The sequence below is a fragment of the Miniopterus natalensis genome, chromosome 9, assembly GCF_054644295.1.
Source record: "Miniopterus natalensis isolate mMinNat1 chromosome 9, mMinNat1.hap1, whole genome shotgun sequence".
In the NCBI taxonomy this organism is placed as follows: domain Eukaryota; kingdom Metazoa; phylum Chordata; class Mammalia; order Chiroptera; family Miniopteridae; genus Miniopterus; species Miniopterus natalensis.
In genome coordinates, this window is record NC_142089.1 from 26156855 (window position 1) to 26180201 (window position 23347).

General features: G+C 46.1%; 1 protein-coding gene and 1 long non-coding RNA gene across 6 annotated transcripts in view; one reads left to right on the plus strand and one right to left on the minus strand.

Annotated features, from left to right (window-relative positions):
• On the plus strand, positions 1 to 19060 carry KIF2C (kinesin family member 2C). 2 transcript variants are annotated; one of them, XM_016199243.2, is made up of 21 exons: positions 1 to 174; positions 1138 to 1232; positions 4186 to 4281; positions 4447 to 4495; positions 6549 to 6671; positions 7789 to 7911; positions 8461 to 8561; positions 9194 to 9289; positions 9756 to 9810; positions 9901 to 10063; positions 11461 to 11551; positions 11808 to 11871; positions 11949 to 12040; positions 13250 to 13392; positions 14428 to 14632; positions 14830 to 14940; positions 15513 to 15580; positions 16168 to 16273; positions 16375 to 16488; positions 18173 to 18296; positions 18408 to 19060. In XM_016199243.2, the coding sequence occupies exons 1-21, from the start codon at positions 111 to 113 to the stop codon at positions 18488 to 18490; spliced, it is 2166 nt and encodes a 721-aa protein (XP_016054729.2). In that variant the 5' UTR covers positions 1 to 110; the 3' UTR covers positions 18491 to 19060. The 2 variants fall into 2 exon arrangements, with proteins under 2 accessions (XP_016054729.2, XP_016054730.2); XM_016199244.2 differs by having other exon boundaries at positions 4186 to 4269.
• Positions 4142 to 23347, minus strand: part of LOC148092411 (uncharacterized) — a 26743-nt gene continuing 7537 nt past the window's right edge. The window contains exons 2-6 of one of the 4 annotated variants that reach the window (XR_015715034.1): positions 15129 to 15231; positions 14342 to 14536; positions 6473 to 9894; positions 6229 to 6386; positions 4142 to 4654 (exon numbers count right to left, since the gene is read on the minus strand). This is a non-coding gene — a long non-coding RNA (uncharacterized LOC148092411). Of the gene's footprint in view, positions 4655 to 6228; positions 6387 to 6472; positions 9895 to 11323; positions 11602 to 12395; positions 13614 to 14341; positions 14537 to 15128; positions 15303 to 23347 lie in introns of those variants that run through there. The other 3 variants (XR_015715033.1, XR_015715036.1, XR_015715035.1) reach the window with 3 other exon arrangements.

Genomic DNA, 23347 nt, shown 5'->3' on the forward strand with positions numbered 1-23347 from the left:
CGGGATTTAAACTACGGCGGTTTACGCTGCGTTTGGACTCTGTAGGATTAGCAGAGTTGTAGGTTCTTCTCATTTGGTGTTTCTTTCCCGGCTCACCCGCGGCCTGCCCGATGGACTCGTCGCTTCAGGCCCGCTTGTTTCCCGGTCTCGACATCAAGATCCAGCGTAGTAATGGTGAGGGGCGGGGTCCCGAGGCCCGGGAGACCCGTGGGCTGTAAGAGGGCTAAAATTATTGCCCCTCCCCAGACGGCAGGGCAGGAGACACTGTTGGGGATTCCCCTCACCCCGCAGATCCGGGTCTCTGCACTGGCCATCAGTCTTCCCTGCCCAAGCCCAGGGCCCCCTGCACTGGCGGTTGGTCCCCTCCCTGTCCTCTGTGAGTAGGCGGGGCTCCTCTGCGGGAATGGACCTTCCAGGGAAGTTAGGATTGCTAGAGTAACTTCCTCTCCAAAATTCTCCCCTGAAACTGCCCTGGTTTTGCAGGGACCTCGGCTTCCTTGCCCTTCTACTCTCCTATAAATATTGCGCGCCTGCAGCACGTCAGGCACTGGGAGTCAGTGTAACAAGACAGACCAGATCTCTGCTCTTCAGGAGCCTGCAGTTCATTCCCCCTCCCCCCTCCCCCTCCCTCCCCCCCCTCTTTCTCTCCCTCTCTCTCTCCCTCTCTCTCTCTCTCCCTCTCTCTCTCCCTCTCTCTCTCTCTCTCTCTCTCTCTCTCTCTCTCGTCAAGCAGTTCTGGCAGGTCTAATACCCGTGTCAATAGGCGAACCATCAGGAGTGAGGTAGGGAAAGCCAAGGGTGCTAGAGCCTCAGTGCTGTGTTGGGGAACAGTTCACCCAAGGACTTGAGTGACTCCCCTGCTCAAACATACCTTCACTCCACTCTGTAAGCTCTCTTGAGTGGGGCTGAGTCCTTATCCCTTGCAACTCGGTTTTAAGACTTGTTCTCTGCCTTCCTCGCTGTGGGATGCCCTAAGGGTGAAGTACCAGGAGGTTTATGTCTCCTACTGTTGGAAGAAAGAAAGAGAGAAAGGGAGGAAGGGAGCTATTCTTTCCTTCAGGTCAACTCCACATTGAGAGTTTCTGTGGGATCTTAAAAGTGAAAAAGATGGGTAACTCTGGCCTTTTCATACTATAGGTTTAATTCACAGTGCCAACGTAAGGACTGTTGACTTGGAGAAAGCCTGTGTTTCGGTGGAATGGACAGAAGGAGGTGCCACAAAGGGCAAAGAGGTACGTTCTGCCTGAAAGATCTGTGAAAATGGGACTTGTGAGAGCCTTTTTTTTTTTTTTTTAATTTTTATGTATTGATTTTAGGGAGAGAGAAACATTGGAAACATCAATTTGTTGTTCTGTTTATTTATGCATTCATTGGTTGCTTCTTGTATGTGCCCTGACTAGGGACTGAATGGGGACTGAACCTGCAACCTTGGCTGAGAGCCTTGCTTTGTTTTTGTTTTTTAAACATATTATTATTGATTTGAGAGAGAGGAAGGGGCGGAGAGAGAGATAGAAACATCAATGATGAGAGACTCATTGATCCTCTGACTCCTGCATGCCCCCTACAGGGGATCGAGCCCGAAACCGGACATGTGCCCTGACCAGGAATCGAATCATGATCTCCTGGATCACAGAGGCCAATGATCAACTGCTGAGCCACTCCGCTGGGCTGAGAGCCTTATTTTTGATGCTGTGTTGTTCTCTCTGATCTCAGACATGTTCATCTTTGGATGCATTGGGATTTTCTTTAGTAATACCTGTTCTAAATTGAAGCAATCAACAGTGTCTGGTGTGTTTGTAGAAAGCGAACTGCACAGAATCCTAAAACCTTGCTCACTCAAGCTAGCTTCTGAATGCATATAATTGTTTGGGGAGCAAAATTGATAAACTGGTAGGAAAGTATGTTTCCGAAACACCAAATAACAAGGCAGCTTGTGATAAATGGCACAGGTGAGTAGTCTAGAGCAGCTCGGAGGTGGAACTCATTGAGGATGAGCTGGGCTTGTGGGAGTGGGCAGGGAAGTTTAGCATATGGCCCTCGTGCGGACTAGTGAAGAAGCTGGCTACAGGCAGTAGAAGGCTCAGGGTGCTGGGTCTTCACCTCTGGCACTAAAATGTTTGAGATTTTATTCTATAGCCAGTGGGGTGCCTTGGAAGAATTTTGTGAAGAGGAGAGCTATGACTAAGACCTGTATGTTTTAGAGGCATTGCAGTGTGGTGAAGAGGTCACCAGGCTAGGAATATGAAAACCTGGATTCTTAATCTGTCTCTGCCACTACTTTATATATTCTCAGGCATGTTTCTGCCCCTCTTAGAAACTCAGTTTCCTCGTCAATAACATGAGGATGATAATATCTACCTCATAGGATTGTTGTGAGGACTTTTTTAACAAATCCTTTTGTGCCAGTTCCAAAATGCCAGAAAAGAGAAAACACACTACAAAAAAAAAAAAAAAAGAAAGGCAGACAATGTATTTTGTGCTAGGGATACAGAGGTGGATAAGATAGACCTGGACCCTCTTTCATGAAGCTTAATGAGATAAATGTAAAGGGCTTGCTTACGTTTGGTGCCTTATGGTAAGTATGCAGATATTTAGATGGTATATTGGAGAAATAAAAGTATTGAATACTTTACATTATCTGCCTTGGATATAGAAGTTCCTAAAATTTCTTTCAACTGGCTAGTTGCTAGTTCTTTATGATTTTTGTTTTGGTTTGTTGTTGTTTAGAATTACAGCTCTTGTTGGGTCTCTCTCCAGCTCAAATATTGCCTGTGGAATAAGGTCCAGACTTCTTGTGAAGCATTCAAAGGCTTTTAAAGATCTGATCCCAATGAACCTTTTTCTTTGTATCACACAAAATATTCTGTGCTAGGGGCAAATGGGGCAGTTCCGCACTCTGTGACCATGCCTAGTGCCTTGCTGCCTACACACTCTCCTATTCTTTCCTCCTGGAATGTTCACCCTTAATCATCAACATGAAAATCAGTTAATGTCAGAACTAAGATTAGGACTCTGGTTTCCTATGTTGTTTATGCTCTCTGTAGTTTAGGGATTGGAAATGGGGGAGGGATGTGTAGTAAGGGTCTGTAGCAATCCAAAGCAAGTGGATACAAGTGTGGTTACTGAAGTACTTGTCAGCTTTTTGCATTTGGTCATTCTGTCTCCCCTGTCTATCCCATGCTGCTTTGGTTTCCAGTCCTTTGTACATATGACTTCTCTTCCTGCATTAGAATGTAAGCTCACTAAAGGCAAGGGTGATATATGTCTTAATTCATCTTTTTTTTTTTTTTAAATATATCTTTACTGATTTCAGAGAAAGAAAGGGAGAGAGATAGAAACATTAATGATGAGAGTTATTGATCGGCTGCCTCCTACACGCCCCCAACTGGGGATTGAGCCCACAACCCGGGCATGTGCCCTGACCAGGAATCTAACTGCGATCTCCTGGATCCTAGGTCAATGCTCAACCCCTGAGCCACGCCCTGCCGGGCCTAATTCATCTTTGAATACCTTCTTCTTGCTGCCTTACTTATGAATAATAAACCTTTGAATAAGCCAGTTAATAAGTAGGAGGTAAAGCTCTCACTCTGGTGTGTTTGTGTTGTTCCTAGAGAGTTTCAGGACTCTGATGATGTAAACCTAGAATTGTGACCTCATTGCCGGCATGAGCAGATCACTGTGACTAGGGAAGAGTTTCTGGGCTTATTAGAAAATGTAGGTAGACTTAGGGTTAGGTAGCAGCTCTCTCTGGAACCTGTCCCTGCCCGTAAGATCCTGAAGGGCCCTCCATTTTGACTATCACTGGGACAGTTAGAACTTGTTTCCTCCTTTCTGTCAGCCAGCAAGAGGTGTTTGGGGCGCTGTGCCTAGCAGGATCCCACTGCCAGAACAGTAGGGGAGCCAGGCACCCTAGACCTACTGTGGACTGCCTGCCTGTTTGCCTGTCTTCCGCTTCACCTCATTCTCATCACTGACATAAACCATTAGCTTGGAAATCAGAAACCAATATCCATCTAGATGGTAAACCACATCTAAGGAATACATATTTGTTCATAACTATTAGTACTTGGTGGAACTTAAAGTTGGTAAAGTCTGAATCTAGAGGTAGCCTTGGTTGCAGAAATAGATGCAGTTGGCTTGAACAAGCTATGTTATTTCATTGAAACTTTAATTTGCTCTTTGCAGATTGATTTTGATGATGTGGCTGCAATAAACCCAGAACTCTTACAGCCTCTTCCCTTACACCCGAAGGATAATCTGCCCCTGCAGGTGAATGTAATGGTAGGTGCCTGTCACCTGGCTGCAGCCAGTGCCCCACAGGATTCACTTGGCTTGTTGGCTCTTTGCTGGGTTGTTTTCTGGGACTGCCTAGGACTTTAGCACAGCACGTGGGCCCTTGAGAATTAATAAGAGCCATATATGGTGGTGATGTGTTTTGTTTTTCAGAAACAAAAACGCAGATCAGTCAACTCCAAAATTCCTGCTCCAAAGGAAGGTAAATGGATTTCTACTTGCTTATTGTCATGGGATTGTGCCCGGAATGATGTTCCTAGGGTTCAGGAAGCTGTGAAGTAGACTCATTGTTCCAGTTTAGCAGGTGTTTTCTATGTGAGCAGAGTCCTGCCCTATCTTCCTCAGTGAGAAAGAATCCAACCTACAGGGAGGAGGAAATGGGGAGGTATTCGTCAAAGTGTACACAGTTTCAGTTATGCAAGATAAATAAGTTTGAGAGATCTAATGTATAACATAGGGCCTATGATTAACAATATTGCATTGTCTACTTAAAACATTACTGTAAGAGTATATCTTACATTAGTACAAAAGGAAAAAAGTAACCATAACATAGGGAGTGGGAGGAAACTTTTGGAGGTGATGGGTAAGTTCATGGCATTGATTGTGACGATGGTTTCATGGGTGTATACTTATCTCCAGACCCATTAAGTTGGACACATTAAATATCCACAGCTTTTGTATGGCAGTCATTCCTCAAGGCAGTTAAAAAAAAAAAATGAATCCAGCCATTCAACCTACAGCTCTTAGGCCAACCTTTTGGGGACCTGATAACATTTGGAAAATTTGCTGACTGGTCTAGAAGTCTTTGTTGTAGAACCCAGAGCAGTAGTCAGCCAAGTTTGTTTTCTTTCCTCAGGAGAACAATGTGCCTTGGAGTGAAGTGGTAAGCAGGTTGTGAGAAAAGCTAGGTCTGGGCTGTTTAAAAGTATAGTTGATGGTGCTATGGAGATCTGGGGGTGAGGTAGGATGGGTGGGATTTCAACAATTCCTTAAAAGGTTAGGCTGTCTCTATAGAAGGCAGCATAAACCTACTTTGACTATAATAGTCCATGACCATAGTCGGTGGCTGTAAGCACAAACTGCCCAAGAAATCCAGCTTATTGTTCAGAGCCAGCTATACCTGCATGGCCTATCCCAATCCAGGGAATGTCACTGCCCTGCATGGTCTAGCTACCTCAGGGGCCAAGATAACTGCTTGACTGGAGCTTCATATTCCTGGGAGCCCAGGGTGAAAGGTGGTGCAGTTGTAAGCTTGGGCTGGGCATGAGTGGTGTGATGCTGGTACTCTCTTGCTGGCCTGCAGGAGAGATGGGAGTGGCAGCGGTCTCACTCCGCATGCACAGCCCCAAGGGATATTGCCACAGTTCCTTGTAATGGAAAAAAATCTTAATAAAGGTGCATGTTATTGAACAGCAGAAATGAAACACAAGATTAGAAATCTTTTGGGAAATAGGAAAATAGTAATAATTCATGCTCTTTATGAAAAACATGGATTATATAGAGCCATCAGATCAGCCTAAATTTAGGAGACTCAGAAACTCAGTACAAGTTCATCTTTGCTATATGACACCACATGTTCTATTTCCAAATTTATGACTTCTTTTATTTTACAGGTGAATTGTTTCTCTCTTAAAATGTTAAGAGACATATAGATGGGTAAAAATGGACAAGAATTCAAATATAACTCATTTGTTTCTCTCAGTTAATCATTCTTCCAGAAAATCAAGGTAGCTGATTCCCTGGGTTTCTGATGATTTGGCCCTGGCTTGACTCTGTAGTTTCCTGAAACTGTAGTAAAAGCCCAGACTTTGGAATATGACAGTCCTGGGTTCCCATCCTGGCTCTGACACTTACAATTGAATTACACTGGGCAAGTTGCTTAATTTCTCTAAACTTTAATGTTCCCTTCCATCAGATGGGAATACTGATATTTACCTTATAACGTTGTTTTGAGGTATGGAAGGATTGTTGTAGAATGGTAGGTGCGGGATTAGGTCTATCTTTCCAGAAACGATCTCATATTGGCTGTAGGTCCCTCCATTTACTTAAGATGGTCATGTGGGAGATATCCTTGCCCTCAGGAGCTCTCAGATCTGCAGAATGTGAACAAATTAGATTTGGGATCATGAGTACTTAGCCTGTCTATTTTTCCTTTCCTGGTGGTGAGGGCCCATCTCACCCTGTATAGAATCTTGGAGGGTTGCTCCCATCTGCCCTTCTGATCATGGTGCACTGATTGTTCCCCGGTTCTTCAGGTCTCCGAAGCCGCTCCACTCGCATGTCCACTCTCTCGGAGGTTCGCATCACCACGAAGGAGGAGGATATGGAGGTGGAGCTGCCCGTACCTGCCAATTCCCGCAGGCAGTTTCCAGTTCCTAGTGAGTAATGAATCTGTTCTCCTGTTCGAGGCCCTGGAGCAGCTCCTCACATGTTGCCTGAACCTGTTCTGGAATATCCTAAGATTCCTACACTCCCCTGGCTTAGTACTGTTCTGCCCCTGCCCCCACAGTTCCCTTATCTAGAAAATAGCTTTCTTTTTTTTTTTTTTTAACTTTATTGAAACATAATATACAGTATATACAGAAGAGTGAACATATCGTTGAGTATATAGTTCTTGAACACATTCATGTAACTAACACCCAAATCAAACAGCATTACCAGCACCCAAAAGTCCCCCTCAGGCACCCTTCTAGTTCCTAAACCCCCAACAGAACCTATAATCCTGACTTCTTTTTTTATTTTTATTTTTTAAAGATTTTTTTATTGATTTGAGAGAGAGAGAGGAAGGCAGAGGGAGATGGGGAGAGAGAGAAACATTGATGTGAGAGCAAAACATCGATCGGCTGCCTCCTGCCCCCTACCAGGGATCAAATTGGTAACCTTTCGGTGCACAGGACCACACTCAACCAACTGTACCACACTGGCCAGGGCTAATCCTGACTTTTAATAGCATAAATTAGTTTTTTTCTCTTTTTGAACTTTGTATTTATGGGATTTTAAAACTATCTTTAATTGTCCATTTTTATTAGATACATAAAGTAGATGTCGATTTTGTAAGATACACAATCATTACATTTTATATGTATCAAATTTAGCTCTTATAAAATGAAGGTAGTTTTTGCTCAGGTTTCCATTATTGCTGCCTTTGTAGTCTTTGCTCCTGTTAGCCACCTGAATTCCAAGGCTCTTGAGAAGTTAAAAAGGTCTGGCTTTTCTCCCAATGAGTAGAAAGGCCTGGCCTAAGAACACATGCTTGGGTGAAGCCTAAGGAATTCAAACCTTGAAAAGCTTTTCCCGTCATGATGATGCCCATACTAAGGTACTCACACACCCTTTTAAGATTTTTTGACCCAGGAACCAGCCCCTGCAGAGCTCCTGGTCCGGGTCAGGGTGTGGGCTGAGGTGAAGGGGAAAGCCCAAGCTCTGCTCACACTGTAGGAGCCTGAGACCTTGCTGAGCTGGCCTGCTTCATCATTGACTCTTGTTCCCCCACAGCTGGTCCCCCTAGGAACTCCTGCCCTGCAGTGGCTGAAATACCATTTCCGATGGTCAGTGAGGAGGTGGAAGAACAAGTCCGTTCCATGCGAGGTAGCTCTTCTGCAAACCCTGTGAACTCAGGTAAACATGCTGAGCTGTCTGCTGCTCTGCTCCTACTGCAGGACACATAGTTACATCCTGTCTCAAACCTGGCCTGCCTGGGCACCTGAGTTCAAACTGCATTTGTCACTTGGGGGCCATGTTTCCCTGTGGCCATGGAGTCAATTTTTCACAAGAGGTGACCCTGTCTCCTTAAGCTGGCAGGAACCTTCTGATGTAATTGAGGTGTTGTCAAAGCTATAGTGTCTTGGCTGACACCTGAAGAACAGCCCAGAATAACCATGAAGACCAAGCAGAGATGGTCTCACGTCTGGTTGTTGAGAGAATGCCATAAGAGGTGTGGGGAGAGCTTGGGTTAGGCCTGAAGTATTCACATTAGCAAATCTTTACTTTGTGGGTTTGGCCTTCCCAAGAGTCACATCTACTGCTTCCTCTCCTTGCATATGGTAATTTAAGCGCAAGGGTCTAGACAAGGCCTAGTCCTGGAAAAGGCCCAGGACTCAGCACAGCAGCCAAAGAGCAGGCTGGCTGGCCTAGACAAGTAAAAGAATGAGCTTTCTCCACCCCTAGTTCGGAGGAAATCATGTATTGTGAAGGAAATGGAAAAAATGAAGAACAAGCGAGAAGAGAAGAGGGCCCAGATCTCTGAAATGAGAACAAAGCGAGCTCAGGTACCTTTCCTGGGAAGCTAGGGCAAGGGTTTTTGGACAGGCATCCTTAACTGCAGTGTTAACGGCAACACAGATATGGTTGGGCCCCAGCATTACTGAGGCTCTAATTCTGATATCCAGGAAGTTTAACTGGTATCTCATCAGAATTCAGAGAATAAATAAGTCAGATATTTTTCCGAGGGCCTTCAGATGAGGCCTATTTTATGCTGGTTGTCCATAAGCACGCCCATCACATAGGGCAGTGGCCAGCAGGCTGCTGGGCACAGTTGCCTGCTTTCCCCCAACCTCTTGTGTATGTGGTGGAGGTTCTGCAATGCAGTTCTAGTTTGGAGCATTTCCCCTTAGTTGGGGAATCCCAGCCTTTTGATCTCCTAAGATGTGGGACAGTGGCCCTTGCCCCAGTTCCTACAGTGGTTTGGTGCATGCCTAGGCCCCCCTGCCAGTCTCTATTCCTAGGGCTTTGTTCCTGGGTTCTCAGCCTAGAGCCAGGGTGGGAGGAAGTGAGATCCTGTGGGGTTTTGTCAACTCAGATGTGCCAATTGCACATGAAGAGATGTTGCTTTTGCTTAGTACTGAGGTCTAAGAACACTTACATCTTAGCAGTCAGTTTCTTTTGCTCTTGTCCCAAACAGGAATATGACAACAACTTTCCAAACTGGGAATTTGCCCGGATGATTAAAGAATTTCGGGCTACTTTGGATATTCATCCACTTACTATGACTGATCCTGTAAGTAAACCCAAAGGGCTTCTACCTCTCCTTCCTGCGTATTAGGTGTACAATTAAGAGACAGAAAACTTCTCTTTAAAGGAGAGCACTGAGAAATTTTCACTCATGCTTAAGGGTATTTTTAAGATCCTTTGGTGGGCTGGAGTTAGTGAGACCTGGATGGGAGAGTCAGATTTTTATAAACTCCTCTCTACCCCATCCCCCACTTCCATAGGTTGGCCAGATTCATACGAATAATTATGAAAGTGTGCTGAAACCTGTAGGCAGCAGAGTGAGAAAACTGGGAAGAAAATTCAGAGCTCCCTCTGTGCTCTTGAGTAACTACAGGGGAGGCAGGGTCCTAGTGTTAGATCTTGGCCCCTGACTAAGCCAGACATGGGATTAGAGAGGAGGGGTTCTGGAGAAGCTTTCTTTAATACTGCCCTAATCTTTTGTTTGTTGGTTGTCTCCTCTCATTCTCTTGAAGATAGAAGAGCACAGGATATGCGTTTGTGTTAGGAAACGCCCGCTGAATAAACAAGGTAAACTCCAGTCCGTCAGAAAGAGGCTTTGAAGTGACTGAGGGTTCCTGTGTCCAGGGAGCTTCTCCTGAAAATACTCTCCTTCTGCAGAATTGGCCAAGAAAGAAATTGATGTGATTTCCGTTCCTAGCAAGTGTCTCCTTTTCGTACACGAGCCCAAGTTAAAAGTGGACTTAACAAAGTATCTGGAGAACCAGGCATTCTGCTTTGACTTCGCATTTGATGAAACAGCTTCAAATGAAGTTGTCTATAGGTTTGCCCCTTGCCTCTTCCCAACCCCCCTTCCCTACCCCATTATTTGGTCTTTTTTTCTTCTTTTTTTAAAATATATCTATTGATTTCAGAGAGAGGGAGAGGGAGGGAGAGACATGGAAACATCAATGATGAGAGAGTCATTGATCGACTGCCTCCTGCACGCCCCCCACTGGGGATCGAGCCCGCAACCCAGGCATGTGCCCTGACCAGGAATCAAACCTCAATATCCTGGATCATAGGTCGATGCTCAGCCACTGAGCCATGCCGGCCTGACCACACAAGTCAGTTTCAAGTGCTTGGTAGCCACATGTGGAACTGGCTACTATTGGACAGCATAGATATAGAACATTTCCATCAGCGCAGAAAGTTCTATTGGGCAACACTGCTCCAAAACAGGAGCTGACAAACTTCGGGGCCAAATCTGGCTCACAATCCCTTTTTTTTTTTTTTTTTTAAATATATCTATTGATTTCAGAGAGAAGAGAGAAAGTGAGAGATAGAAACATCAATGATAGGAGAATTGTCATTGATCGGCTGCCTCCTGCACGCCCCTGACTGGGGATCGAACAGAGATGATCTGGATCCTAGGTCAATGATGCTCAACTGCTGAGCCACGCCTGGCTGGGCACAATCCCTTTTTATAATGACTCTAAAACCAAGACTGGTTTTTATGTTTTTTTAAAAAATGTGACAGCCCTAGCCGGTTCTGCTCAGTGGTTAGAGTGTCCATCCTCAGACTGAAGGGTCCCGGGTTCGACTCCAGCCAAGGGCATGTACCTTGTTTGCAGGCTCGATCTCCAAACCCGGGCACATACAGGAGGCAACCAATGGATGTGTCTCTCAACCATCGATGTTTGTTTCTCTCTCTCTCTCTCTCTCTCTCTCTCTCTCTCTCTCTCTCTCCTCCCTCCCTCCCTCTTTCCCTCCCTCCCTCTCCCACATTCTTAAAAAGCAACGGAAATATATCCTTGGCTAAGGATTTTTAAAAAAAGATGCTTAAATTTAAAAATGTGACCTATACATGGTGCACAAAGACTAAAATATTTTAGGCTCCTACTTTAGAGGGTTTCCTCTGATCTTATTATGTCTAAGTGTATCTTATGCTGGAAGTCAGCTAATAAGTTCAGGCTTTTGTCTTAGATCTTCAGAGTCAGGGGAGGGGCTGGTGGCTCAGAATGTGAGCCATCGGCATGCTCTTGGTAGGTCAGTCCAGCTCTCTCCAGTTGGCTAGGAGAATTTCAGATTTTAAGTGGGGATCCGTTTGCAGGAGAGAAGTACTAGTGCTTGGAAGGAGGAATCAAGGACCCAGAAATTCTGTAGTGGAAGGGCAGCAGGACCATGTTCCAGGGTGCACATTTTGGCCAGATATACACTCTTCCCTATCCTTTCTTCTAGGTTCACAGCAAGGCCACTGGTACACACAATTTTCCAAGGTGGAAAAGCGACCTGTTTTGCATATGGCCAGACAGGAAGTGGCAAGACACATGTGAGTATTCAGGCATAGTAGGGTGAGTTTCCCGTGGGGCAGCACTGGGTCTGAAAAGGAAGACAGTTTCTTGTAGAAAATCCCCTCCATGCAGATGCCCCATCACCAGATACGCCTGCTGTGCCACGTGCAGGTCGGGACCTTAACAGGTCCAGCCTCCCAGCTTTGGTACAGCCCACTGGGGTGATGGAGCCAGTAGTGCTCTAGCCTAGGCCAAGGGCCCTTTACCAACATCTTCTGCCCCTTCCCTTTGCAGACTATGGGCGGAGGCCTCTCTGGGAAAGCTCAGAATGCATCCAAAGGAATCTATGCGATGGCCTGTAAGTAGAATGTTCTGCTGTAGTGGGGTTGGGCACAGAAAGCAGGTTACTTACTTAATCCATGCTCTCTCCCATAGCCCAGGACGTCTTCCTCCTGAAGAATCAGCCCCGGTACCGGAACCTGGGTCTGGAAGTCTATGTGACATTTTTTGAGATCTATAATGGGAAGGTAGCTGACAAGGAGACCCTGTTTATGCTGTTGGGCCCCCTGAACTCTCTACGACCTTGATGTTGGCTAGAAATGGTAGAAGCCAATCTGTGGGCTGTGAAGCTTTTGGGCCACTCTGCCCTGACACATGGGGGGTTTCGTCTGATGGTGGGATAGTACTCAAGCTCAGCAAGTATGGCAGGAATACTCCTCAGGGCTCCCTCTCAGATAGGAGGTTTGCCTTGTGTGTGCCCTGTGCTCCCGTGACCCACCTCCCTCATACTTCTTTTCCTTTGATCACGCATATTTATTCATATTCATCCTTCCTCTCCCTCCCAACCCCCCTCTGGGTGTATATATATAAATAAATACATACCTCTCTGTGTTTTTGCAGAGTTGCTTTCTTCAGAGCAGGATCTATATATAATAATAGTTAATGTTGACTTTGTTTTTTAATTTAAAAAATTATTGATTGATTTTAAAGTGAGGAAGGGAGAGAAACAGATTTGTTGTTCCACTTATTTGTGCAACCATTGGTTGATTCTTTCTTTTAATCCTCATCTGAGGTATGTCCCCACTGATTTTAGAGAGAGAGGAAGGAAGGGAGAGAGAAAAATTGACTTGAGAGAGAAACATCGATCAGTTGCCTCCTGCACACACCCCGACCAAGGATTGAACCACAACCTGGGTATATGCCCTAACCTAGAATCGAACCCACTACCCTTTGGTGCACGGGACAATGCTCCAACCAGGGCAGGTTGATTATATTATTTATTTTATTTTATTTTTTCCAGTACCATGATTCTTGTATGTTTCTCTTTGGTGGATCTGGCAGGGATTGAACCTGCAGCCTTGACACTAACCGAGTTACCCAGCCAGGGCTGCTAATGTTGCTTAATATGACATTATGTGCTAAGTATTATTCTAAGCACTTCTTTCAATTCTCTTATCACAACAACCCTACAAAGAAGTATTACCATTACTATTTGCAAATGAAAAATAAGCCTAGGGTGGTTAAGTACTTATCCAGGCTCACACAGCTCATAAAGTATCAAACTAAGGCAGTCCAGTTCAGAACCCAAGCCCTCTGCTAGTCTACCCGGCTCAGCTTCTGTCTGCCTTTCCTGCTGTCTGCCCTTGTCTAAGCTGGGACCAGCCCTGAAGGAGGGAGGAGTCAGGTGGGGTGCCCAGTGCCTGATGGCCTTAGCCTTGTTCCCCTGCCTGGCACAGCTGTTCGACCTACTGAACAAGAAAGCCAAGTTGCGCGTGCTGGAGGACGGGAAGCAGCAGGTGCAGGTGCTGGGGCTGCAGGAGCACCTGGTTACCTGTGCTGACGATGTCATCAAGATGATCGACATAGGCAGTGCCTGCAGGTCAGAATTCTGGCGAGGGGAAGGTCCCACTTTCTAATGCCCAGTTCTGGTGACAGAAACTTGCTGAGCCCATTGTGGTTCCACAGAGCCCTGCTGTCTCCAGCTTGGGGAGGAATGTGAAGGCCTCTGCAGTAAGGGGTCCTAAGAGGCTCATCAGGAGCAATTCAAAATGTCTTTTTTTCCTTTTTTTAAATCCTCACCTGAGGATATTTTTTCCATTGCTTTTCAGAGAGTGGAAGGGGGTGGGGGGAGAGAGAGAGAAAGAAACATTGATGTGAGAGAGACACATCGATTGGTTGCCTCCTGCACACGCCCTGACCAGGGCCTGGATTGAGCCTGCAACCAAGGTATGTGCCCTAGAATCAAATCTGAGACCCTACAGTCTACAGGCCAACCCTCTAACCACTGAGCCAAACCGGCCAGGGTTCAAACTGTCTTAAATCTAACCAAGGTAGGCTTTATTCCCAGCCCCTTACTCCAAAGGCATGCTTCCTGACTTGTCTAGGTTTCTCTTTTCTGTTCCCTGCCTCTGTGATGGAGACAGGAGCTCTGGATCTGTTCTAGGCTGGAAGTGCTGGGACCATAGCTCCTGTATAGAGTTAGGGACACGCTCTTCTTCCAGAGCCCTAGGCGTGGTGCATTGGAGTGTTGCGGAACTTATGGTAGCTCAGAGCAAACTGCCCTCTGCAGGGCCCTCAAGTTTTGGCAAGTGTCTCATGACAACCCCTCCTTCCCTGTGTGCCCTGCAACAGAGGCAACTCATCTTTCCCCATGTCCTTATGGGCCCCCAGGTCTGTCCACACCCCTAACACAGAATCCAATACTGTGGCTGCCAGGAAAACTTACTACTTCCAGAGCTGGAGGGACAGTTTCTGCCCTGGGAAGGTAGAACAGAATTCTATGACAGAAAAACAGGACTTCTTAGAGTCCTGACCTGTGTCCCTCTTACCAGAGAATTCACTGGTGTGGACTGGGTGCCATGGTGGCTGGTGACTTCAGAAGCTCATAGCCATTCTTTGCCCTCCTTCATCACAGGACCTCTGGGCAGACATTTGCCAACTCCAACTCTTCCCGCTCCCACGCCTGCTTCCAGATTCTTCTTCGAGCCAAAGGGAGAGTGCATGGCAAGTTCTCTTTGGTGGATCTGGCAGGGAATGAACGAGGTGCGGACACTTCCAGTGCTGACCGGCAGACCCGCATGGAAGGCGCAGAAATCAACAAAAGTCTTCTGGCTCTGAAGGTAGCAGGGGCTAACTAGAGGTGGTTGGGGTAGCAGGGGCTAACTAGAGGTGGTTGGGGTAGCAGGGGCTAACTAGAGGTGGTTGGTCTGGGGGGCTGCTGGTGGAGGGAGGAAGTGGGCAGCGTGAGAGGAAGGAAGGTGTGCATTGGAGCGTTGGGCAGCTTATGGAGGCTTGCTGGCACTTGCTGTCCCCACAGGAGTGCATCAGGGCCCTGGGACAGAACAAGGCTCACACCCCATTCCGAGAGAGCAAGCTGACACAGGTGCTACGGGACTCCTTTATCGGGGAGAACTCAAGGACCTGTATGGTGAGTAGTGGTGCTCTGGAGGTGGTCTAGTCCTGTCCTGGGCAGGAGACCCGGTGCCCTTGACTGAGCTTCATTCCTGCCTTTCAGTTCCAGGCTCCTCTGACTACCCAAGAGGGGAGGGAAGGATGTGCTCCCTTTACCGTATGTCCCTGCAGCTCTAGGTTTGGGGGAGGTCATTCCTCCCTTACCTGGTGGAAAGGAGGCTGCAGAATTCAGAAGGAGGACCTTTGGGGAAGCAGGAAAGAGAAGTCCTGGCTTCTGTGACTTTCCTCAGATTCCTTGGCTCCTAGCCTAGAAAATAGGAAAGAGCTGTGGCCTTGAGTGGCTTTTTGTCCCTTATTTTATCCACAAGCCCCTCAAAGGCAGGGAACCAGTTTTTAAGAAGCCTTAATTTGCCATGCCTGGGGCAAGTTGCCTGGCACAGAGTGGATGCTTAATGAGCTCTCCCTCTAATACTATGTGGATTCAGTGACTTAGAGAAACTTCTCCTGGCAGCCTCTCCCCATGATCCTCGACCTCCCCCCCACGCCCCATGATCCTCAACCTTTAACCACCTATTCCCTCTCTTACAGATTGCCATGATCTCACCAGGCATAAGCTCCTGTGAATATACTTTAAATACGCTAAGATATGCAGACAGGTACCCGTACCTACGGCCATGTGGGATGGGGAGCAGGGTGTGGGAGTGGGGAAAGGAATGGCAGTGATGAAAGAACTCTGGGGCTCAGTGCCTACTGTCTACTCTTCTGTGATTCAGTGAACCTGAGGCTCAGGAGTTCAGACATGATGCTTAAAGATCTGTCCTAATCCCCTCCAGGCCTTGGTAGGGAGTCAGCATGCATGAGGGTCTTTTCCTAGGCCAGAAGCAAAGCTGCTACTCCATCCCCTCGAAGCCTCAAGTCTGGAGTCTTTTTTTTTTTTTTTTTTTTGTAATATATCTTTATTGATTTCAGAAAGAGGAAAGGAGAGGGAGAGAGAGAAACATCAATGATGAGAGAGTCATTGATCTTGATCAGCTGCCTCCTGCACGCCCCCTGCTAGGGATCGAGCCCACAACCTGTGCATGTGCCCTGACCAGGAATCAAACCCCGATCGCCTGGATCCTAGGTCAACGCTCAACCACTGAGCCACACCCGGCCGGGCAAGCCTGGCAGTCTTAAGTGGTGCAGCACTTTTATGAGTGCCAAGGAGGTTGCTTTGGGATCTGATACCTTCTTGTTTCCTCAGGGTCAAGGAGCTGAGCCCCCACAGTGGGCCTAGTGGGGAGCAGCCAACTCAAATGGAAACAGAAGAGACAGAAGCCAGCTCTCATGAGTCCCTGATCACAGGCAATGTAAGGGGCAGGGTGGGGCCTAGCAAGAGCAAGACAGAAACATGGCCTGCTGAGATGGGAACCATGCCATACCATTCTGTCTTTCCTTTTGACCCTCTTAGTTTTCCAAGGAAGAAGAGGAACTGTCTTCCCAGATGTCCAGTTTTAATGAAGCCATGACTCAGATCAGGGACCTGGAGGAGAGGGCCATTGAAGAGCTGAAGGAGATTGTGCAGGTGGGCAGCTGGCCCTGGCCAGGGATGGACTAGACATCCACCCTGGCACAGGCCTGCAGCTGTGCTCAGCACCATTCTCTGAATGTGACCTGGGCTTTGCTCCCACAGGTTTTCAGGTTGGCATGGCAAGAGGCAGCCCTCTACCCTCGCATTCCTTAATTCTTTACCTATTCATCCATCCATTCTTTCAGGGAACTAATATCATACCCCCTTCCTTGGCCTGGCACACACAAGCTCTTCTCCATCCTAGCCGGAGCCAGTCTCCACCACGCTCCTGGTTGGGGCTTTGGAGGGTGGTTTATATGCAGGGACTCTGTTACTCAGTGGCTGTTCGGTGAGTATGTTCTGTATGCCAGCTCCTGTGCTGAGACCAAGGACCAAAAACAGGAAGTATGGATGGTAGACCCTAAAGTAAGACTTGTTCAATCCTGATTCTTTCTTATAAGCTGATTTCCTGGTGAAAGTCGTTTAGCCTCATTGGACCTCAGTCTCTTCATCCCTTAAATGGCTAAGACAGGATAGTTTTGTCTGAGGGTTAAGTAATGTGCTTTTAAAGTGCTCAGCAGTGCCCAGCATGTGGTCAGTGTTTAGGAAGTCGTAGGTACTAGCACCGCCATGATCCTATGTGGAAGAGCAGGTGGAAGGCAGAGGCCTGAAAGTGCACTGTGACAATGGGGTTCTCAGTGCAGAGCAGAAAGGAAAAGCTTGGCGCCCTTGGAACTAAAGGGAATGTGAAGGATAATTGCTTAGTCATACCCTCCCTCCCTGGAGTACTTGGGTACACACGTTTAAAAGGACATGGTACTTTCAGAAAAATGAGAAGTTTGCTCTGGTCAGAGCAGAAGGTGTGAGCAGGTGATGGAAAGAGATTAAGCTGTGGACAGGTCAGCAGGGACTTGATGCTAAAGGGCCTTATGGCTCATACCAGAGGCCTAGACTTCGTTATGAGGGCAGTGGATGCCTTTGAAGGGAGTTAAACAGTGGTTCCATGGTCATATGAGAGCTTTGTGTATATCACTGTAGCCACAGTGTGGAGCCTGGTTTGGGGACATGGGGAGAGTGTGAGTAGAGGAAGTTAGGAGTTGAGTGCCATTAGGAGATGTTGGTGCCTAGACTGAGTGTGGTAAATGGCCATAGGATTCAAGAACCATTTAAAGGGTAGACTTGGGCCTTGGCCAATTTGCTCAGTGGTTAGAGCGTCGGCCCTTAGACTGAAGGGTTGCAAGTTAGATTCCTGGTCAAGGACATGAACCTCTGTTGCAGGCTCCATCCCTGACCCCAGTTGGGATGCATGCAGGAGGCAACCAATCAATGTGTCTCTCTCTGTCTCTTAAAAAAAAAAAATCAATGGAAAAAATATCCTCGGGTGAGGAATAACAAAATAAAATTTTAAAAAAAGGTGGACTTGGTAGGATTTGGGAATAAGTGAGGTGAAACAAAGTTGTTGCTCAGATTTCTGGCTCGGGCATCAAGACAGATGACAGCATTCGTTTGATATGAGCGACAGGGACAAGTTTGGGGTATGGAAGAGGCTGAATTCAGTCCAGAGGCTTCTGTAGGAGGCAGGCAGGCCATGCCTGGAGGAATGGGCATCTGCATTGCGGTTGGTGGGGTCCTAGGAATTATTTGCTAAATTAGTTTGGTCATTGTTTGAACTGACAGGGTCCTCCTGGTGTCGTTGCAGCAAGGGCCAAGCTGGCTTGAACTCTCCGAGATGACTGAGCAGCCAGACTATGACCTGGAGACCTTTGTGAACAAGACAGAGTCTGCCCTGGCCCAGCAAGCCAAGCACTTCTCAGCCCTGCAAGGTGGGTGCAGCAGGATGGAGTCTTTGCAGGTGATGGCAACTGTGCCCTGAGGGAATGGGGCCTCTTAAGACACCCACTAACCCCTAGTGTACCACCTCCCCTTCCTTCTAGATGTCATCAAGGCCTTACGCCTGGCTATGCAGCTGGAAGAACAGGCCAGCAAACAAATAAGCAGCAAGAAACGGCCCCAGTGACGATTGCAAATAAAGATGTTTGGTTTCACACCCAGCCTTTTCACCACCCCACTCCTCCCCAGTGAACTCTGGGCACCTGGTGGGTCTAGTCAGGTTCTGAGCTCAGACAAGCTTTGGTAAATGCCAAGTATTGGGGTATCAGAACCAGGGCGGCTGGGGAGGGGATCAGAGTGACATGGGACACTTTCCTTCCTCAATTGCAACCCTGAAGGGAGCAAGGATGGGAGGAGGGAACTTCTAACTATCTTGTGTGGCCCTTCTCTTCAAGTGGGGAAGGCTTGTTGGCATAGTTTTTCCTTGGTCAGCATTCTGCTGTGTGGACTGGCTGCTGGTGGAGGGCTCCCTGGGGTTGGCCTGGCTCTGGGGCAAGGGAAGGAGCCTCTAGTCTGGCTCTGCTGGCTGTGGCCTGCCATCCACACCCTTGGTCTGGGCACTGATATGTCTTGTACTTTTTAAAAGTTTCTGGAACATCTTCCTTCCTTGCTGTTTTTTAAGGTCCAAGAGGATCCATGCTGTTTTTTGTGTTGTGTTTGTACATTGTGTCTAACAATAAAGAAAGGGGAAAAATCAGCCTGTTGAGTGGTGTGTGTGAAGGGCCTGGGATGTGTCTGAGCCTTCTGAGACTAAGGACGCAGCTACATCTCTGGGTAGTGCTGATTCTGTCCTCTACTTGGGAAACCAAATCCACACCTTCCATTAAGTGACATGTTGAAGACTTGAACCTCTGTCTTGTTCAGTGATGCTTATGAGGCCCCAGGCTCTGTCCTGGGAACAGGAGCTATAAGCAGACAGGAGATGGGACTGTCAATTAGTCTGCTCGAGGCATGTTAAAAGATTCTGTGGGAACACTGACAAGAAAGCACTTGGCTTGCTAGACAGGAAAGGATCTGACAGGCAACACCAGCTTGGTCTTGAAAAATGAGAAGTTTCCCAGGTAGACTGAGGGACCATACAGGGGGTATGGACAGTTTGGGGACTGGAGGACTCCAGATTCAGTATCATAGAGCATGAATTATCTAGATGGACCACTAAAAGGTCTTTAGCCTCAGAGCCACACAATCCAATGTGTTCTAGGCCTCAGTCAGGGAGATGCGAGGGGAGCAGGAGCACGTGGGCTCCTATAGGAACTCAGAAGGGTGAGGTTGAACAGACCAAGTTCTGGCCCTCTAAGCCTTGGTTACTTCATTTGTAAAATAGTGTATTCTCTACCTCATGGTGAAACACATGAATTTGAGGTACCATTAAATAACCAAATATAAGACCTGGATTCAGAAATTCTGGTGAATCCGAAGTTAGAAATGGCACTAGCTCTACAGTCCTTAAAGCTTCCGGATACCTAACTTTTCCCCCCCCACCTATAAAATGTGGCCACCAATACCCACTCACAGAATTAAAAAGACTTAATGAAAGAACGCCACCAGCTGGGGCCTGATCACCTTCTCACCTGGAATATCTTCCAAGTCCCAAACTGGTCTCCTGTTTCAATTCTCGACTCCCAGTGATCCATTCTCCCCAGCCAGCCAGAGGAATCCTTATAAGTTACTCCCTGTTTGGAATCCTTTAATAACACCCCTTTGCACAAAGATAAATTCTGAATGCTCTACTGTGGCATATTAGGCACTGCCCAGGCAGCTCTTTATGGGTTCAGTGGGAATGTAATTTGGACAGAACAGTTTGGAGGCTAAAAATTCAGCTTGTGAAGCCACATTGCAGGGTGGGATCCTAGCTCTGAGTGCAGAGCCTTAAGTGGGTTGTTTACTCTCTGTGCAGTGAAATGGGGATAATATGAGCATAGAATCGTTATGACTATTGAGTTAATATACATACAGCAGTAAGTACAATGTCTCACATTTAATAACTGCTTGCTATTTAAGTACATAAGAACAAAGGTTTTTGTTACATTTAATGCTGTATCCACAATGTCTAGAACATGTGGTAAGCACACAGAACATGTTTTTGAATGAATAAATGCATCCTACACTCCCTGTTCTCCAGCCACACTGTCCTTTATATCTTGAATATGTCAGGGCGCTTTTTTTTTTCCGTTTTCTTTTTTTAGTAACAGTTTTATTGAGATATGATTCACAGACTATAAAATTCACTCTTTTAAAGTGTGCAATTCAATGGTTTTTAGCATACTCATTTATTTGGGCAACCATCACCACTAATTCCAGAATGTTTTCATCACCTCAAAAGAAACCCCATACCCATTAGCATTCACCCTCAATTCACTTCTCCCCCAGCCCTAGGAAACCACTAATCTTTATGAAGTTGCCTAGTCTGGATATTTCATATAAATGCAATCGTACAGTGTGTTGTCTTTTGTGTCTGGCATATGTTTTAAAGGGTAATTCAGTACTTCATTCCTTTTTGTGGCCAAATAATATTCCATTGTATGGCTATACCACCTTTTGTTTATCAGTTAATGAACATTTTGGGTTATTTCCACTTTTTGGCATGAATAAACCAGGCTATGAACATTCATGTACAAATTTTTAGGCATATGTTTTCAATTCTCTTGGGTATATATCCAAGTCCTTTGCTCATTTTTAAATTGGATTGTCTTTATTGTGGACTTTTAAGAGCTATATATATTCTGGATACTGTGGATACTGGACCTTATCAAATATATGATTTGCAAATATTTTCCCTCATTCTGTGAGTTGTCTTTCACTTTATTTTATTTTATTATTTTTTTAAATATATCTTTATTGATTTCAGAGAGAGGAAAGGAGAGGGAGAGAGAGAGAGAAACATCAATGATGAGAGAGACATTGATCGAGCCCACAACCCGGGCATGTACCCTGACCGGGAATCGAACCCTGATCGCCTGGATCCTAGGTCGACGCTCAACCGTTGAGCCACGCCAGGTCGGGCTGTCTTTCACTTAAAAAAAATTTTTTTTTTAAGTATTTTCAGTTATTTTTTATTTTTAGATTTTTACTGATTTTTAGAGAGGGAGGGAGAGAAACATTGATTGAGTGCAACTGATCGGCTGCCTTCTGCACACACCCCTCCCCCAAGGATCGAGCTGGCAACCCAGCTATGTGCCCTTGACCTGGAATTGAGCTGGAAACCTCCTGGTGCACGGGACAATGCCCAACCAACTGAGCCACACCAGCCAGGGCATCTTTCACTTTCTTGATCCTGTCCTTTGAAGCACAAAGGCTTAATTTTGATGTTCAACTTACCTTTTTTCTTTTTTAAATATATATTTTATTTCATTCTCACAACAATCCGAAGAGGAAGGTATTATCATTACCATTTTATAGATGACAAACTAAGGCTAGAGAGATTAAAGTACCTTATATACTACTTCAGCTCCCAAGAAAAGTCCTGATAGACTCCAAACCTTATATAAAATCTAAAATAGAATTTCATATGGAGTCCTTTACTTTTATAAAGATAAAAAAATTTCTCTCCACCTTTTACCTCCAGGCAAATAAATAAAGAAGTTATTTTATAAAGACTTGTCATAACGTTCCCTCTGACCAATGAATTCTATCTAAGCACAATACTCCTTTATGGTAGTTCAGTAAACTGGGGAGAAACTTTGGCTACATGTTATTCTCTAGTACATATGTGTTGTTCTTAAAAGCCTACCTCCGCAGAGAATTTTACAATGACTGGAGGAATTCAATCAACAGAAGACAGGTGCATCAGGGTGTAGGAAGAACCATGAAGAAGTTAGTTCATAGGCCAAGTAAGATGTCTGGATACACATACTAAGCCGGAGGTGAACTAAGAAGCCAGAAGAGCAACCATCAGCAGCAAAAAACTAAATCCAAGGATACCAGTATGAGCCATAACATAAACTAAGCCAAGGATGCCACTTCCCATGATGGCATTCATCAAATTAAAGACTGGGAAAACACATGAAATGAAACACGGGGGGGGGGGATCCCTGTCTGTGAAGTTTGTTGCTTAGCAATGGGCTCAACTCTCACCTCCACCGCCTCCTGGGGCTGCTGGGGGAAAAACGTACCAGCGGGGTTGGACATTGATGACCCCCCAGGGCACCTCCGTGCTGCTGGCTGGCCGACTACCAGGTCCATCCTCAACTTACCTTTTTCTATTGTTGCTTATGTTTTTAGTGTCATATCTAAGAATCCATTGCCAAATCCAAGGCTGTGAAGATTTATGTTTTTTCCTGAGAATTTTATATTTAGGTGGTCTATTTTAATTTTTGTAGGTGATATGTGGCAAGGGTCTGAATTCATTCTTTTGCATGTGGATATCCAGATTTTCTAGTACCATTTGTCAAAAAGACTATTGTCGCCCGGCTGGTGTGGCTCAGCAGTTGAGCATCATCCTAGGATCCAGGAGATCAAGGTTCAATTCCTGGTCAGGGCACATGCCTGGGTTGTGGGCTCATCCCCAGCAGGGGGCGTGCAGGAGGCAGCCAATCAATGACTCTCACCATTGATGTTTCTCTCCCTCTCCCTGCCTCTCTGAAATCAATAAAAATAAACACAAAAAAAACCTCCCCTCTGCTGTGTTCCTCTTCAGCCACCATCCTAATTTTCTCTTCCCCTTCAAACTTCTCAAAAGAATTACCTATTTTTAAATGTATTTTAAAATGTATTTTTAAAACTTCCCTTTTTCAAGTTTTTGAAAAAACTGATCGTTTTTGTCCACTCCATTCCATTGCACAGAAACTGCTCTTGCCAATGCCACTCAATAATCTAATAACCACTTTCTAGTCTTCCTTTTCACTAGACATTACAGTAGCGTGAGACCATGACATGACCCTCACCCTGTTCTGTCACTCTAATTGCTCCTTCTGGCTCCCTTGCAAGCCTCTTCTCTACCTGGCCTTAAATGTTGCCATTCCTCAAGCCTTGGGCCTAGGCCTTC